Below are 19,857 nucleotides of genomic sequence, written 5' to 3'. Positions count from 1 at the left end.
GTCCTGAAGAAGAAAACACTTTTTATATAAAGAATAATACGTGTCTTCAATTTTTGGAATTGTGATCTCTCCTTTGGTGTTATATGATTTTCTTAATGTTACCATAATTACTTTTTTAGTGTATTTTGGGATCTCTACTGTGCAGCTCCAGAAAGACGGGAAACATGTGAACATTCAAGTGAAGCAAAAGCCTTCCATGATTATGTGAGTTAATATATAATTTTACTAAGTCATATTATCAGTTTTCTTTTTTAATCACTGCTCCTGAAAAATGTATTGGACCATCTATTCTTTTCCTTTGGTTTTAAGAAATTGGCTGTTATTTTTTTTCTGGAGAAATAGGGTTATAACTTTAAAAGTGAAATACAAATGAATATTTAAGTCTTGTTGAAAATCTTAGGATAAGAGGTTAGTCCAAATGCCAAGTTATTAAAGGTTTTTATTTTTTATCTATAAGTATGCCTGATTTGTGAAAATTCAGATTTATAAAAATTAAGTATTAATTCTGTATTCCATAAAAGGAGTCATAAGAATTCTGTAAATGATAAGTTCCTCTTTTGTACGTAAGATTGAAAAAATGTATGATAATATACTTTTCTTTTTTATACCTTTGGATTATATATTAGAAAGCTAAATATCCATTACACTGAATTCATTTCTACAAATAAAATTTATTGTGAATTAAAGGAAACACAAGAGAGCAAAAGGTTCTGTGCAAAAACAAAAATGCAGTTAAAAATTGTTTTTAATTCCTAAGGAAGGGCATGTACTATCCATAGCTAGGTGATGTATATTGAGCATTTTGTTAGAAGAACTGCAAATGTGGTTTTAGAGAGTCGATGGTATCAGGAAGTAGAACTGTAGAAAAAGAGGAGGAGGAAAAAAAATGCAAGATTTTTTTAGGGAAAAAAATGCATTTAAAAATAAGATGGTATTGTGAAGGGGCTGGGAAAATACTGTTTGCATAATTGACCATAAAGGAAGGGCAACCTGAGTTTGGGAGGAAGGAAATCCAGTGTCCTTAGTTTGAAGGAAGTGGAAATGGAACTGAGACCTGAGGTCATCTGGTAGTGACTACCTAAAACTTAATCAGAGAGCTATTTTAGTTGATAGAAGGGGGACATCATTCTTTGTGAATAGCCTTAAAACTGGGCTCAAAAGGGAAAAAAGACCTTGTTCTTCCAAAAGACATACTTCAGCCTTAGACTAAAGAGTAGGCATAGCCAGGACATTACAGCCCCCAAAGAGCATAAGGAAAAGTGTACAGAAAAGTGTACAGGCTGAAGAGAAGTAAAAGTCTTGGGAATCTGGAAGGGACTATGTAATACTTTAACCTTGTGCTAAACTGGTTAACGTGACTGCTCATGCTTGCCTCATCTGATATTGATTATATTCATAGAGCTTGCTATGCAGTAAACAATAATACCTCTTGGGGAGAAGATGAGCGAAAGGGATGCTTCTGCATGTAAAGAAAAAGTAGAGAAAAGGCAGATAAGGCAGGGCCCAGGACATAGTATTTATCTGGATAATCTTGTTTTCCATATTTACCCTTGGGTATGGCAGAAAGTAGAGCAGAGACCCAACCATCAAGATAATAAGGAATTTGGCTAGAGGGGGATGGATACTCCATCTCATATCATATATCTCCCACACCAAAAAGACACACCCAGATGTGGTGTACCAGTCATGGGAAATACTTTTTAAATACTCACTAACTTTGATAACTAGATGGCCTTAAATAATACCAGAATTGTACTCCAAGGACCATAATTTTTGTGAATCTACATTTTAAGAAATTAATTATATAAATACTTCTTCATAATTCTATTGTAGAGGAAGATGCACCCTACTGTTCACCATGGAGGTCTTATAAGGAATATCGAACTAATATAGGTCTCATAGAAGCATTAGATACATCATTGTCATTGTCAGAGCCTCATCATCATCGTTGTCATATACGTGTTGCATTCATAAGGCATTTTCAGTATTTCAAAGAGTATTAACACTTACTAACTTTAGGAACCCACTTAAATATTTCACGGTTTTTTAAAATGAGCATTGACTAGAGGCACGAGTGAAATAGATTAGATTATATTAGAAATAGTGAAATAGATTAGAATAGATTTTCAAGGAAGAATAACCCCTTAGCATGTAATTTGGTCTTAAGAAAATGTAGTTTAGAAAAAATTAAGTATTTGGATTTTTAAATACATTATGAGTATTAGCACATGCTTTATTAGATATTTTATGACTTTACCTTAAGTATTAGTTTTAAGAAATTTGATTTTTTAGGTGGCATTTTTATTATAACTTTAAGCCAGTTTATTTTCAGTGATAATACATCTCCAATTTTTTTAAAATGGAGATTTGTGAAAGAGTTTGACTTACATAATTTCATGTTATAATTGGGTTTTTAGAAATACACTTTTTTGTAGCTTACTTTACTGGTAATTTTCATGAGTAGGATTTTCTGACTTAGTGACAGTTTCTGAAAATGATCAACATAATTCATCTTTAATGTGTAGATATAGAAGTTTGAAAAACTCAGGGAAGAAAATGGGAAACAGAAACAAATAATAAGATTGTAGTAAAATTCTAGAATGTTATATTTCTTTATTAGAGTTCATTATGGAACCATTTCTAAGTAGTAATTATTAGGTAGACCTACTGAATTTTAAGGTAACTCTTGGGAGGCATTCTGATAAAAGTTTTCTTTAATACCTTCATCTTTAGAATAAAAAAAATACTTGCATGTAAAATTCTCATACTTATTTATTTACTTTTAAGGTTTTTTTTTTTTTTTAAGATTTTATTTATTTGTTCATGAGAGACACAGAGAAAGAGAGGCAGAGACACAGGCAGAGGGATAAGCAGGCTCCATGCAGGGAGCCCAATGTTGGTACTTGATCCTGGGACTCTAGGATCAACCCCTGAGCCTAAGGCAGACACTCAACCACTGAGCCACAGAGGTGTCCCATATTCTCAGTAGTCTTGTTATTTTATAGTCATTGTTTATCTATATGATTGAATGGATAACAAAATGTAGACTACTTTTTGGAAGAAATAATGGGGAGGCATAATGAGGAAAATAACAAATAATCTTCTTAATTAAAAAATAGGCTAAAATATTAAGAATGATTACTTTTTGATATTGAAATAATGCATGACTATTATTTTTTGTCTATATATCTGTATTTTCCAAATATATTTGGTTAATATTAATTTTATATTCAGGAAATTTACTCTAAAACAGATTAAATTTTACCTTTCAGTGAATTACAGTGTCTCTTCTAAAAATAGAAAATAAAAAACTTAAGAAAATAAAGTTTACATTTGAGGTGGTCCTGTGTTTTTATACACTGTAGGCATTTAGCATCGCTTATGAAAAACATTTGTTTTTTTTGTATTTGTACCTATTAAGGGAGAGATCTATAAACTGAGTAGATGGTACTTTTAGACATTGTATATTTTTTATTTTTTTATTTAACGATTTTATTCACTTATCTGAGAGTAAGAGAGAGAGAGAGAGAGAGAGCAGGAGCTATGGGGAGGGGCAGAGGGAGAGGGAACCTGATGAGGGGCTCTATCCTAGGACTCCGAGATCATGACCTAAGCTGACGCCAGATGCTTAACCACTTAACCGACTAAACTACCCAAGTGCCCCCATTGTATACTTTTTAATAATTTTTTTATGGTAGTTGTTATCCTAGAAACATTTTTAGCTTTTGGTTTAATTTTTTTTTTTTTTAGTTTAAGTTTTCCTGACCATTGCTTCTTTAGAATATGGATTTTTGTCACTTTATTATTTTATTTGCCAAACGGTTATAGACATCCTTTCCTTCAAAAGTTAATGTTCTTTCCTTCAAAAAATCACACTGTTCATATTTTATTGTGAGAAAAAAGAAAACATTTAAAATGAGTAAAACCTTGATCTTCTTGCATTTATATTTTAAAACATTAAATATTTAGCATCTATATGCAATACTATATGTAAAGTCATGATACATTTGGAAATCAACAATTAATAGTGTATATGAATGCACTTTTTGGATGACAAAGTTCTAAAAAACACAAGGAAATGATCATTATGCAAGTTAGGATAATGGTTACTAATGGGAAATGGGAAGAGGTTATGATTGGGATGGGGCTCATGGAAAGGGCTTTTGAGATAGTTGGCAAAATTCCATTTTGCCTGGCCATGGTGATGGTTACTTTATAGTAACCATGTGTTTGCTTTATCATATTTTGCAAATTCATAAATTTATCTTATATGTTTTCTATATTTGTATTTTTTTAATTTTAAAATAAGATTTTAAGCTATAATTAAGATAATTTTAGAAAAGAAATATGTACAGTATTTTTTAATGTGTTTATGGTATTGCTATGGTTCATCTTTGAGACCTGATAGCATCAAATAAAGGGATGATCTCCAAACAAATCTGTTGATTCTTCTCTACTATGACAGGTACTGTTAAATATGCCCACCTGTTGATTTTCTAGAGGGAAGTAGAGAATAAAATCAGAAATGTTGGAGGAAATTTTAATAATTAGGAATTTATCTTATAAGAGGATGTAGAGGTTTTACTATAGAACAATTATTTTGCCATGTGGCTAGGAGATGTCTAACATGAACCAGTAAGGTTTATCCTGAGTGAGAAGTAAGTTCATCTGAGTTGTAAAATTATTATTAGATACTATAATAATATTGTGATTAAAAAGTAAATGGTCACCTTGCATGATTAAAAATAACACCTACTAATTTGGAAAGTTTATTGAACTAGCTTTTATTTTCTCCTTACTGGTTATGTTTTTATTTTACCCTGAAATCACAGGCAATGCTTTTATGTGGAGTTAATTAATGTTTACTAGCTTTTTTTTCTGCCTCAGATTAACATAGAGTTGTTTTATTTTACAATTTATTTCTAATTTCATTCATTTCCTAAGAAAAGTATCAATATATACTACTGAACTTAATGAGAAATGTATATAGTGATTATAATTTTAGTTCTCTGGTATGAATGAAGATTCCTTAATTGTCCTAAAGCAATGATAGGGCCAAAATATATTATTGCTTTAGTGTGGTAGTAATGAAATCACATTATTACAATGAGCTCTTTGAGAGCAGAAAATTAGATTTGTTCTTCCCCAGGGTCTGTCAAATAATAGATGTTCAATAAATGTTGACAATGCAGTGGTCTGTAAGTTTGGGAGACTGGACATGTTTTATTTTTTTAAATTTAAATTCAATTAACATAAAATATATTATTAGTTTCAGAGGTAGGGGTCAGTGATTCATCAGACTTCTATAACACCCAGTATTCATTACATCACATGCCCTCCTTAATGCATTTGCCCCATCTCCCCACTCCCCTCCTCTCCAGCAACCCTCAGTTTATTTTCTGTGATTAAGAATCTCATGATTTGTCTCCCTCTCTGATTTTTGCTTTGTTTTGTTTTTTCCTCTCTTCCTCTGTAATCCCTGTTTTGTTTCTTAAATTCCACATGAGTGGAATTATGATATGAGATCATATAATTGTCTTTCTCTGATTGACTTTTTTCACTTAGCATAATACCCTCTAGTTCCATGAGACTAGAGATATTTTAAATTGTTCAGATGTTTGGATAAAGTGATAGACTTTAGTCATAAGTGTTGATAACATGTGACTGATTTTTATATTCTTGCCTAAGAGAATGTTTATAACATCTAGAAAGGATTTTGTTATATTATAGGTTTGTAGTGATGGGATACTTTAAAAAAATTATATAAAACATGTGATATTATGTAATTAAAATAATAGGAGAATAATGTTTTTATTCCTACCTCATGAAAATTATTTTCTCAGATAATCATATATTATTTAGGAAAATACTTCTGTGGAAAGTATAGCATAGTCAGTATTATTGTAGTAGTTTGGTCTGGTGATAGATGGTAACTACACTTATTGTATTAAGCATTTTATAATATATATAATTATCAAATCACTATTTTGCACACTTGAAACTAAAATAATATTGTATGTCAACTATACTTCAATTAAAATATTTTTTATAAAAGAAAAAGAAACTATTGCAGATTTAAGTACACCCTTTGCTGTGATAACATCTTCCGTGTACCTCCTTAATATTCCTGTGTATTAGATTTTTATAATGAGATGTTTTCTATAATGATTTGTGAACTTCCTCAGGGATTAGGCTTTGTTTTACTTGTCTTTTTCATCCCCTGTGTCCTCTGTGGTGCTGGACATGAGATATTCAAATTATATGGGGTGTTTATATGATTAAATGATTAAATGAAAATATTATCTAATAAGTATTTGTTATTTCTTGACTTAGTATATATAACTGGATGGGTAGTTGCAGGAAGGTCATTTAATACTACCTTTATTCATTTTGTATTTCAAAACAAATTTAGATAAAACAGTAGTCTGTAAAGACATAACAAATGAATCAAAGCAGACAGCAAAGGCTTTATATCTCAGGAGGCATGGCACTAGGGAATCTAACCGTGAACAAAATAAATATCCCTATTCTCATGGGCTACCACCTAGTGAAAGAGACTTTTCCCCAAGAAGTTTGAAATATCAAGTAGTAAAATACATGGAGAGATTATATTTCATATTGTTATATCAATCAGAATTTATATATATGTATGTAAGAATATGGAAAGAGAGATGGCAAATACACACAAATTCTAATATGTGTTTAGATTTCAGCATATAGTAGCTATAATTAGTAAATGCTCAAATGAATGAATCACCTTAGGCCATAATTCTCCTAAACAATGCATATAAATTAGAGTTCTTAATAGGCTAGGAACAAATAGAATTACATTTAAAATCCATTAAAGATGATAAAAACTGTTATAGGTGTGTGACTAATATTGTCAGTATATAGGCTTTTCTTCACCTCAGTAGGTAGCGATGTAGGAAGATTCACTTTTTACCTTTTCTGCTGTATTGTTTCTATCATTGTTTTCATTTCTTTTAAGATCCAGTTTAATTTCTTTTGCCATGTATAAACCTTATAAACCACCTTATATTCTTTCAAGCATAAGGTAGGTTATTTATTTTTTGGTTTTGTGTAGCCTGTGTTAATTTGAAAACACACTTTCACCACTTTACCTGTGGTGTCTGTGTGTCTATTTCTAGCTTGTCTGTCGCTGCACCTAGGATTGCTTCTGGGTGGCTTCTAAGTACTGCTGATAACAGTATCAGCTGTGTTTCTTATTTCTTTTGATCTTGGGATTTCATATAGGGCAATATGTGATGTCAGTCATTTGACAGAAAACATGAATAAAGGAGACAATCAAAGAAACTATAAAGCATTGTGGAAGGATTCGACTTAAAAATCTTTTATAGCATAATTTGTAGCATTAGAGAGATATTATGAAACACTTAAATGAATGAAGAAACTAATGTGGAAATGAGATAAGCAGAACAAGGATGACCTTATTGACAATTTGTTTCATTGTGGAAAATATATTTTTTCAAAAAATATGGCTTAAAGGAACTTCATCTTAAATCTCGTTCTTCATACTGATGTATTCATTTTTAATAAAAGTTTCTGGTGAATGTGAAAAGATGAATATGGGAAGATCTTTATTCTTTACTATTTTTGATGCTGATGATACACTGCCTCTGGTTATGTTGCCAAAAGAGTCCTAACATAAAAACAAAACCTGATAGAAATATTATACTCTTTCAAAAATAATACCTATTTCTAATGTACTTTTAAAACTAGGAAATGCATAAATTTATAAGTCATATGTAATAAGTTATTTTGGAGATTTTTAAAAGGAAAAGTGAAATATATCTAAATACCTTAGATTTATGGTGTCATATTTCTATAGCCACTTTGTTTATTTTTCATATATGATACAACTTGATTTAGAATTGCTCTATTTTGGGGGCACCTGGCTGGGTTACAAAGTAGAACATGCAAAAAAAAAAAAGAAAGTAGAACATGCAACTCTTAATCTCAGAGTTGTAAGTTTGAGCCCCATGTTGGGTATAGAGATTACTTAAAAATAAAATCTTTAAACAACAACAAAAAGGCCAAAAAAAAATAATAGCTCTATTTGGACAACTTAGACAACTTCATTCTAGTCTTGTCTTGTGTTTTATTCCTTTCCCCTTTGATATGAGGGAAAGACATTAAAAATACTTGGCAAAACTCTTTTTGTTTTTTTTTTTTACCACAATCTAGTTTTCAATTATTCTTGTATTTCTTGGATTCTGTGGGCATTGGTGGTAAGGTTAGGGATCCATATCTCTTTAAATAAGTGCCCACAAATTGAAGTATTGTATCTTTGAATATATATGAGAAATTTAAATAATAGTTATTAAGAAATAATGGACAGGGCTATAAATGATGTGACACACCGTTTTGTACAAATTAGAATGCATTACCTATTTTCAGACTTAATGTTTATAAATTTGATTGCATTTATTTTGAGTATTAAGGGGTCCCCCTCCACCCTACATATATATGATTTGATACTTTGCCCTGTCTCTTGGGTTTAAAACCACAAACATCTGCTGTTATAATACAAAGAATTATTTGCAGCCAGCCACAGTAGATATATATCATTAGTTCTCAAAGCTCAGGTGCTAACTTTTGAATCTTTGAACTCTCTAGAAGGAAATTCTTGGGATCTCTTCAAAAAGAAGGTATAGATATTTTTAATGTAGTTTCATGATTTTTCTTATCAAAGTCAAACAACTTTAAAATATGCGTGATATATTATGTTAAAATATCTAGATTTTTAAAGAAGAAAAGGAACCGCCTCTCTTTATTTCCTTTGTATATTACCAATGTCAGAATCCAGAACAATCAAAAAACTTAAAAAAGTTGAAAGATGCTTATTTTGGTTCAACCTACTTATTTTATTAGATATGCCATTGCTTAAAAGTTGAGTGAGGTTGTGCCAGGAAAATTGAGATTTTCCAAATATTTCCTGAGTACTTTTTCAACTATCCTGTATAAAACTTTTGTTATGTCTGCAATGGAGAATTATTTTTTGAGCTTACTTAAAATATAATAAGTTATATTTTAGGGTGATTAATATGAGGGCATTATGTCAGAGGAACTGAAGAAAAGAAAGGACTAAAGGTGAAGACTAGGAGGAGGCTACCCTAATAGTCTTGGTATAAGCTGAAAAGCCCTCTAGTTAGGGTGGCAGCAATTACAATAAAAAGTAAAAGATGAAAATGAAGGATAAAAAAGATGAGTTGTGAGAATCAAGGAAGAAAGAAAAGGTTTGAAATTTGTAGTTAACATGACTGATGAACCAAGATTCATTAGCAGATACCATTAGCAGATTTCAGAGAAATCTGAAATTTGGAAGGAAGAACATAGAGAAAGTAGGTTCAGCTAAGAGTATGCTAAATAATGAGAGAATAAGGGTAAATTAAGAATTGAGGCCTCGGAATAGAAATTTTGGGAAAAAATGCTCACATTTAGGGGGTGTTAGGAAAGAAGGTGCTACCATTAAGACCAATGAGAGATAAATACCACACTGGATAGACTCGCTTAGATAGCTTAACTAGTGTTCTGCATAGCCAAGGAAATTTCCCCAATCAGTTCACTATTTCAGGGTGCTTCTATTTTGAACTCTAAGGCAACTAATAACATTTGTTTGGTGTTAATGTACTATGTTGAGTTCCTAAGATATTCAAAAGCTATTTATGGTTTTTGAAGCAAAACTTGAGTTTCAAACTATGTCAATGCCTGAATGATCTATATAGGCCACAATTCATTTTAGAAAGTAGCAATGTATTGTATGGGGGAGAAAGTAGAGTCAAATATAGAAAGAAAACTAAATGGATGTAAATGATCCATGACTTCTTCGAGAAGTTTCTGAAAGATTAATAAGTAGGGAAATTTGTCTATATTAGTCCTCTTTCTTCGTTAGAACTTTGTTTTAGCAGTCAGTCATGTATTGACCTGCCTATTAAGTAAGTAAATGTAAAAATTTTCATACCTGGGCAGCCCGGGTGGCTCAGCGGTTTAGTGCCACCTTCAGCCCAGGGCCTGATCATGGAGACTCAGGATCGAGTCCCACATCAGGCTCCCTGCATGGAGCCTGCTTCTCCCTCTGCCTGTGTCTCTGCCTCTCTCTCTCTGTGTGTCTCTCATGAATAAATAAATAAAATCTTAAAAAAATTTTTTTTGATACCTAAGGGAGGTAAGCATATATAAAATATATAAGAGCTGTAAAAATGTATCATGTTCAATTTTATAGTCTAGTGGCTTATAGTTAATCGGTAATAAATATTTGATGAAGGAATATACATTCTTCAGGCATACTATTTCTATGCTAAGTACCTACTTCCATGGGAATGTTGTAATGCTCACATGTGATCCATTCCATATTCCCTCTTCTTGTTTTCCCTTATTACCTTATTTTATGTGTCATCGTATACCTCCTGTCATCATTATCCTTCCTTTGTCACCTCTGAGATAAATATGAAAATGGAAATAAAGGAAAATATTTCAGAGCTGACGTCATACTATAGTTTTTATTGTGATCAAAAGCCTTAGATATTGAAAAATTACTTCTGTATTGCTTACAATAGAACTCTAATGTAATGTGTCTTAGAAGTTATGGGGGTGTTTTCCTTACACAGATTTCATCAACACATAACCACATACACCAGACTAACTTCCTTTTTTCTCTAATGTGAAATAGTCTTCCACAAGGACATTGGGAGCTTGCTGTAAGTTAAATCTGTAAACCTATCCTGTCATAGGTCTCCAACTTATATACCCTTCTTACCTTTTCCACGCCATAACTATAACCTTTGATCTTTTATCCCCATTTCCATTGTCAGTTTTTCCTCCAATAGGGCCTACTCTTTTTTTAAGTCTAGGATTTTATGTTCATTCACAGGAAGTGGCAATGTGAGCAGTGGGAGATTTGCAGAGTATTAGGAATCTCAGCAGGATTTCATGTTTGAAATGGAAGTTATCCAGCTTTATCTCTGTGTCCACATTCCCAATTACTTATTTACATTTATTTACTGGAGGCATTGTGGGGAGAGTTGAGTGGGTGGGGCATTTTAAGTCTCCTATTTGGGAATCATTCTTACTATCTTGATTGGATGAGAGCTCAATCTCAGACCAAGATCGAATTGAGCTGGCATCACTGCTGGGTCCTTTAGAATCTAGGGTGTGCTTGGAAACCTCTCACTTTTAAGTGGGCTTTCTTGGAGGGTGCAATGAATAAGCAGGCCATGTGCTAGCTGACTCTCAAAGGTTCTCTTCCTGGCTCTTCAGCTGCCGTTTATTGCTTAGTTTTCTGTCCGCTTGTTCACTTGATGGGACGTTCAGGCTAATTCTACCTTTGAGAGAAACTAGGCTTTTGTGTTTTCAATGAATGTTTGACATTAGTTTCTTCAGTGCCAATAAAGTTTAATGGCAGGTGTAACTGACGGAAGCTTTCTACCTTTTTTACTTGCTCTTAGCCAGCTCCTATATTTTGCTGTGTCACAGTTGTGCAACCACTTGGATCATCTACTGATTCCTTTTTCCTATCTGAAAAGATGCTCGTTTCCAGAACAAAAATTATTGCCCTTGCTCAGGGACCTTCCTGCTCCATTTGTTTCCTATACATTCTCTGAATCAACTCTCTGACTTCTTTTCCAAATTTAAATTCTATTAAACACTGATAAACTTGAGCACTTTGCAGTAGTGGGAAAAGACAGGCTTTCCTCTTACGTCCTTTGCAGAACAAGTTGTTCAAAAAAAATTCTACCTCTTTAGTAAAGACTTTTCTAACAATTCCAACCTTAGTAGATTTTCCACCTTATGGATTTAAAATATGAGGTAGGCCGTCTGTGCTCTTCTCAAATTTAATTCAGATTATTAGCTTAAAACATTTTTCCTTTCTTGTTGTTTTTAAAATTTTTTACAGAGTTAAAGTCATAGTAAGGCTAAATTAAAACAGACAAAAAAATTGTGTCAGTAATTTTCTTTGAAGTAAAAAAGAGCCAATATAATTTTTTCTTATTTTAGGAAATTTAAGAAGTGATAATTATATATAGTTTTCTGTAATTTAAAGTGTATATCGTTCTCATGGGCTTTTAATATCTATCTGGAACAAAAGCAGCTGTTGCTTACCTTACTTGTATCAAAAGACCAGAATAGCAATAATGGAAGGTATTTAGGGAACTAGACTTGATTTATTTAATTTAGATTTTTAAAAAATTAGGACTTTTTAAAGATTGAACTGCAATTTCTCTAAAGCCCTTTTAATTAGTTAATTAATTAATTAATTAATTTTAACCAATAATAGAAGTTAATTAGAAATCTAAAGAAGGAATAATAGATCTTCATATTAAATATTTGTAGAAAAAATATGCATGTTTTTCCCTTGAGCAAAGAATAAGTAGGTAGATACTTATGTTACTCTAGTGGTACTTCAAGAATTAAAATATAAGAGCTATCTTTCTTTTGGAGAATCAATGAATTGAGTCAGAGGTAATTTATAAGGTTAAATAGTAATTCAATTTAGGGTTTTTATTTTTGAAGTTTTTTATTTAAAAAGAGGATTTTTTAAAAGAATCATATGAGGATTAGCTTTTAAAATAAATAACAAGAAATATAAATTCCACTTAATAAAATAATTTTTAAAAGATTTAATTGTAATGAAAATTAGAGAAAGAGAATAGGAATCAGAAGATAAGACCTTGAAATTTAGGAAAGTTCTGAAAGTCACAGGTTAATTTATATATTAAACTAATGTTCTAGTGAGGGGAAAAAAATGTAGCCCCTTAATTCAAATATATAGGTAAACAATGATCAATTTTTTTTAAGATACTTTGAATTCTTATCACATGTGATCTTTATATGTCTTTAAGTAAACTGGTTCAAAATATCAAAAGATAATTAAAAAGTACATTTTTATCAGATTGAAAGATTAGAGGAGTTGCTATTAGATTTCTCAGGTAATATTTTCATTTTCAATGAAAAATACAATGTATTTTATAATACATTGTATGTTCAGTGATATTATTAAGAAGATCTGGTCATCAATGCCTATCTGTATGAAATATTTGAATTTTAAAATAGTTGACATTTTTGTTTTGTATTATGAATTGAAACATTTAATTTTTAAGGCCTTTGCTGCCACTTTACCTAGAATTGGAATTATAGTAGCCTTGTGGTCAAAATTAATTCATTCAGCTTATTAAAAATATAAGCAAGACTATGAAGCTAATGTACCATGTTTATATGTGACAGACCTTTAGCTAATAGCGTTTAATTTACCATGGCTCTCCTCTGTGCCTAGAAAAAAAATAAAAAAGAGTTTTATCTTTGGGGCAACTAATAATTTTCAGAATAAAAAGGGATAATCTGGAACATCCTGTCTGCTAGTCATTTCCAATAATTTTAGAAAGAACTTCTCTTTTAATATTACAGCTGTTTTTCTGGTGGGTTTTCCTTTTTTTTTTTTTTTCTGGTGGGTTTTCCGAATAGTACTTTAATAAAATCAGTACAGAGCAAACTACATTTTGTCGACCTTTTTGATGATAAGAATATATCAAAACATTTAAGGATTTCTTCTCATGTTGTAAGGCAAGTGATTTACCAAGAAAAATCTTATTTTCTGCTCTATCAACACACTGTGCAAAAACAGTGGAGATATCACAACGTTTATACTCTTTACCAGTTCAATTGTGAAGATTTTATATAATAGCATCCTTCCTGTTACATCAATGAGCACCATATTTCATAAGTTCTAGGAAGTCCTTTTAAAAAATGCATGTGTTCTTATGTGTTTTTAAACATTTCTGAAATTGATACGTGTCTTATAAACAACTAAAGTTTCATGCCATGGTCTAATATTTGGCAGCATCTTCCCCTCTTTTTAATGATATATAAGTTAATTATAATTGTGAGTTTTAAGATACTGACATCTTATTAATTACAATTATGGTGGATATGTAGTCTTATCTGGACTTAAAAAATAATAGTAAATTATATTTTTAAAGTAGTATACTCATTTCTTACACTTCTTGCAGTGTCAGTAGTATATAGTTTAATACATCATGTTTTGAGGTACCTGGCTAGCTCAGTTGGTAGAACATGTGACTCTTAATCTTTGGGTTGGGAGTTCAAGCCTCACATTGGGTGTAGAGCTTACTTAAAAACAAAAACAACACTTTTTTTTTTCCACATGTGCAATGTACTGAATTTTTTTGAATGACAGGATACACATATTTTCATTATCAGGTTCTAATTTTGTATAAATTGTTAATTACTTGATAATGGTAAACTTTTCATAAGGACATTCAGAGCCTTATTTCTATATGCTCATTATATATATATTTCAAAAAAATTATACAATATAATAAAGGTTAGAAAACTACTTTTATAAAATTTGACTGATAAAAACACAGTTTTTCTCATCATAAAAGGTAAACCCAATAACAAAAAATTTCATAACTTCTAGTCTAAGGTTTTTGAGAAATGATTATAGTTTTTATTGTACATATTATTATCACTTAGGTAGAATTGTCACTGGTCAAAACCTCAACTGTTTACCTCTTGAGCCTGATCAGTCTTTTCATATCCATTGTGACTTTTTACATTTTTCAAAGATGGCAACAACATCTCCCATCTACCATGTTTTTTTGCTTATAACCTTGCCTCTCTTCTATCAAGAAATGGTGTCCAATTTCCTTTCCCTTGAATCTGAGCTTACCTTAGACCAGTAGAATATGGTGGTAGTGATGCTACAAGTCAGGCTAGGTCAGAAGAGGTTTTACATCTTCCTTGGTCTCTTGGAATGCTTACTCTTCAGCTATTTCTTCTTAGGATGCTCCCTCTTAAACCTTATCACCATTCTATGAGAAATCTACACCCAAGATTGGCAGTCTCTCAACCTGCCAGTCATCTGAGTCCATTCATTAGTCATTAGTGAAGAAGCCCCCAGTTGTTTGAGTCTTCCCAACTGAGTTGCAAATGCCATGGAATCTTCAGAAACAGCCATTTCCACTGTTCATTCTTCAAAGTTATTTGGGGATGATTTGTTATGCAGCAGTAGATAATCAGAATAGAACTTGATATCTGGAAGTGGGGTGCTACTGTAGCAAAAACTATAAGTACATGGGATCAGCTGGTAGGTGGACAAGACTTCATAAAACCTGTAATAGATTCATGGAGACTATTGATGGGGCTTGGGAAAAAAGTGTGACTAATGTTATTTGAAGCTGGAAATAAAGAATATCTTTAGGGGTGCCTGAGTGGCTCAATTGGTTAGATGGCTGACTCTTGATTTCTGCTTAGGTCATGATTTCAGGGTTCTATGTTAGGCCCCTTGCTCAGTGGGGAGTCTGCTTGAGGATTTTCTCTCCCTCTCCCTCTGCTCCTCCTCCTGCTTGCATGTGCACATACACATGCTCTCTCAAATAGATTATATCATATATATATGTCTTTCTTAGCTAGTGACAAAGTTTAGCAAAACAGTCCACCCAGGGTAACATGGAAAACAGAAAATATTATTTTTTAAGATTATTTATTTATTTATTTGTTTGTTTATTTATTTATTTATTTATGATAGACAGAGAGAGAGAGAGAGGCAGAGACACAGGCAGAGGATTAAGCAGGCTCCATGCCGGGAGCCCGACGCAGGACTCAATCCCAGGACTCCAGGACTGCACCCTGGGCCAAAGGAAGGTGCTAAACTGCTGAGCCACCCAGGTCCCCCCCTTTTTTTTGTTAAAGATAGGAAACAGAAAATATTCTTAATAAATTGAGATCTGGCAAAGAAGAATTCCAGGCAGAATGTCTAAAGTGTTGTCAACTCAGTGTTTTGGCTATACCTTATGAGATATGAATGGAGAAAGATGAGTTAAAAAAGAAATTCTTGTTTTCTAGCAGAGTTTGGAGGAAATATAAAGGGCTTAGGACAGCTTTTCCCGCCTGTAAAGTAGTCTCAAAGGAGAAAGGACCTCAGAATAAAGATCAAATCCAGAGCAAAGGTAGGAAAAAGTAGACTCAACGTAAAAGTGAAAGTAAGATGTAACTATAAAACCATTTTTAAGACCTCAGAAAAATTTAAGGTGGCCCTCATAGACTCTCAGACACACAGAAAACCTTCCAGGAATCCTAACAGCACAATTCTTAGTTTTCCTCTGTTAAACAAATGCTTTCTAAGAATCTTCAGGGCTTTTTCCCAGAGCTGCCTCACAGTGGGCCCAGGATAGAGAAGGGCATATTTCAAAGGGATCTGTGAGCATGGCTTTTGCCTGAATGTGGGTGGGTTTATGAAACACATTTCCAAACATAAGAATCCTATAAAGCTTTTAAAAGAGTTCTGTCAGCCTGAAACAACATAAAATGAACAGACTTTTGAATCCTTGAACTTCTGTAGCCACAAAAATGGCTGAGAAACATTCTTAGTTGCAAACATGGCGTTCTTTTTTATGGAAAAGGAAGCATGACTTACATGGTGGAACCAAAAAGCTGGAGAACAGAAGCCAGAACACAGAGAAGTACTCCCACTAACTAGGACTGGGCCCTGATCAAGGTACTGGTTACAAGTGCCCTCGAGGATCAGAATTAGTAGTAGTATGACTAGCGACTTTTACATGCCTCCTGTCACCAACTACTCACTGCCCCTTACTTTTTGAGTGGGAATATCTATTGGAATTATCCTGTCTTCAAAAACTAGGCATTTTGGGTGTGTAGGAGGTACATAACTTGTCTCTTCAGTTCATTTGCCTTCAGATTGAGAGGAATTATATCTGAGTTGCAGTATCTAAGAATTATACTTACATCTTGACCTGATTTAGATGATTAAATCTGGACTTTGAATAGTGCTGTAATTAGGAAAAGACTTTCAGGATTGGGAGGAAGGGAGTGTTTTTCTTGGATAGGAATTGTTGTGACCACAGAGTAGGTTGTGCCAGATTGAGTTGTTTGTTTTTTTATTAAACTTTTTATTTTGAGATAATTATAGATTCACATGCAGTCATAAGAAATAATATAGAGAGGTCCATGTGCCATTTATCTAGTTTCCCCTGATGGTAACATCTTGCAGAACTCTAGTACAATAACTAGATCTAGTACAATAGCCAGAGGGCACATGTAACTGGTACCTTGATCTGGGCCCAGTCCTAACTAGTGGGAGTACTTTTCTGTATTTTGCATGCAGTCCTCTAGCTCCTAAAATGTTGATATAATCCATGAATCTAATTCAGATTTCCCCAGATTTACTTGTACTCATTTGTGTGGGTCTATCTAGTTTTGTGTGTGATTTTTGTATGTGTAGATTCATGTATCTACCACCATACTCAAGGTGGAGAACCCGAAGGATTCCTCCTGTTGCTCATTTATAGCCACACTTGCCTCCCCACCCTATTCCTAATTCCTACCAGATTGATTTCTGTTATATATGTTAGTTCACATTATAATATTAGATGTGCTTTGAAAAAAATGAATGTATGTTATGTATGTATGATTCTTGTATTGAGTCTATGAAAATTACCAACAAAGCCCTCAATTTAGACATCTATAATGCTTGACTTTTCCAAATTCAGAATTTATCTCTTAATAAAATAAACAACTATTATATTGACAAAGACTATTTTAATTTAGCCTACTGTTTTTCACTGCTCTCTAGAGATGGTTTAAGCACTGATATAATTACTTTATTTGTGTGTGGTCAGTTATATACATAGATTGGATAATAATGTAATGCCTTTTGCTTTTATACTTTAAGTATGTATACCTTAAATGGTGATATTTTTATTTTCTATTGCATAGCGTAGTCAGAGGTAACCAAGCATGAAAAGTTAAGAGGAAAGCATTTCTAAAGGGAAGAATTGCCTTTCTGTACTACTTCAATATCTATTCTACTATAGTATTTTGTTGCTATGGGAAGAGAAATAGGCAAAATAATTTGTAAGGAATTTGGTGTTTTTCTTTTTTTAAATTTGTGATTACCATACTGTTTCTGGTTTCTCCCTCCCTTTTTCCTATTTCTCTCCTATACTCACCTGTTCCTTTTAATCTTCTCCTATGATTCTGAATTATTTATAACAGTGTCTGAATCATTATGGAACATTGGTGTGGATTTTCTTTTCTTTTTTTTTATTTTTTTTTTTATTATTTACTTATGACAGTCACAGAGAGAGAGAGAGAGAGAGAGAGAGAGAGAGGCAGAGACACAGGCAGAGGGAGAAGCAGGCTCCATGCACCGGGAGCCCGACGTGGGATTCGATCCCGGGTCTCCAGGATCGCGCCCCGGGCCAAAGACAGGCACCAAACCGCTGCGCCACCCAGGGATCCCTGGATTTTATTTTCTAACACTTGTAGGATCTTTAACTTTGTCGCACATTAGTATATGGATATTTCCTTTATTTGTGATCCACAAATAGAATATCTGAGAATTATTATATGTGATGTATCTTATTTCTAGTGTCTAATCTACATCTTTTATTTTAAAAAAGGCAGTTAGGCCATCTTAACACCTTCTTTTTAATTTTTTTCCTTCTTTAATTAAAAGTATATTTATTGACATTGCCAGACACAAGCCCAGGTGATAAGGAAATAGAAATAAAACAGTGTCCCAGTGCTTAAGGAGCTTCTGTCCAAAAGGGGATATACATCAATAGATGATTACAATAAAAGGTCCTGGGACAGAAAAATAAACAGCACATTAGGAAACATTTGTTGACTTGGCTTTAAACTTAGCCTGCACAGGTGAGAGAAGGCTTTCAGGAGGAGTGTAAGAGGAAATTAGAATTTGTTAAGTTTCATGAGTACAGAAAAATTGAGTCCATATTCTTTTCTGTATCCCAATAGTACATATTTGATGATGGTGCATATTTGATGATGGTTGCATATTTGATGATGGTTGAAAAGCAGAGATGTCTACCTGAACTTTGACAGAGGGCTTTAGAGTGAGTTGAGTAACTGAAAGAACCAGCATGTACAAAAGTTTATTTATGTCCTTGGTAAAATCCTCTACTGAGCCAGAGGCAATCAATCAATCTCTCTTTCTGTCTGTCTCTCTCTTTTTCTGTTTCCCTCCCCTTCCTCCATAATATCTATGGACTGTGACCACTGTCTCTTGTTTCTAAGCAAATTGCTATGAGGTCTTTGTGCCTTGTCCTAGAAGTTAGACAATACGACATAATATTTTCAAAATCCCTGTGAAAAGTCCTTTCTAATCTAAAAATTATACTTATTTGTTATTGTTGAGGATGTGCCTGTATGGCTCAGTTGGTTAAGCTTCTGCCTTAAGCTCAGGAGCCCTAGGATGGAGCCAGCCAGCAGGATCCCTGCTCAGTGGGGCATCTGCTTCTCTCTCTGCCCTTCTGCCCCTCTACTGCTCCCCTCCACTCCTGCTTTCTCTTGTTCTCTCTCTCAAAATATTTTTTAGAAAGGTATTTTTTATTAAAGAATAGGGGCAAAATAGCAACTTGCTCCTTTCAGTCTTGAAGAAAATAAAAATGATGTCATTAGATTCATCATAAAACCTTTAACTAATGATGTAAGGAGCTTCTGATTAGCTAACATCATTAGTGTAGAATTTTTTTTTTTTTAGCATAGAATTTTTTGCCTGTGAAAAAAGAGGTTGAGCATCCTTCATTTTTCTCTTTCTTCTTACAGTGATCCCCCTGGCAAAGGCTCGCCTTTAGGTGTCGGGTGTAAATTAGGCACTCTGTTTGCTGTGCATTCCCAGTTGGCCACCCCAGTGTGGAGTCTTGGATTTTTCAGATGATTTAAGACTTAGTCTCTTCAGAAGAATAAAAGCAGGGGTGGTAATACCAGGTTGTTGCTTGACATCATACATGTTTGGAAAATAAAGGTAGTCAAGATTTTTTTTGCCTTTCTCATGGGGGA

General features: G+C 33.0%; 1 protein-coding gene across 2 annotated transcripts in view; it reads left to right on the top strand.

The window, feature by feature from the left end:
- The window catches only part of SSBP2 (single stranded DNA binding protein 2), a 283,441-nt gene that overhangs the window by 101,202 nt on the left and 162,382 nt on the right, over positions 1 to 19,857 (top strand). For both annotated transcript variants that reach the window (XM_055342209.1, XM_055342208.1), the window contains exon 4: positions 120 to 204. In XM_055342209.1, coding sequence (XP_055198184.1) covers positions 120 to 204 — 85 coding nt within the window. The remainder of the gene's footprint in view (positions 1 to 119; positions 205 to 19,857) is intronic.

The sequence above is a fragment of the Nyctereutes procyonoides genome, unplaced genomic scaffold, assembly GCF_905146905.1.
Source record: "Nyctereutes procyonoides isolate TBG_1078 unplaced genomic scaffold, NYPRO_anot_genome, whole genome shotgun sequence".
In the NCBI taxonomy this organism is placed as follows: Eukaryota; Metazoa; Chordata; class Mammalia; order Carnivora; family Canidae; genus Nyctereutes; species Nyctereutes procyonoides.
The sequence above is the reverse complement of the archived record's forward strand: the minus strand, read 5'-3'. Positions and strand labels throughout refer to the sequence as shown.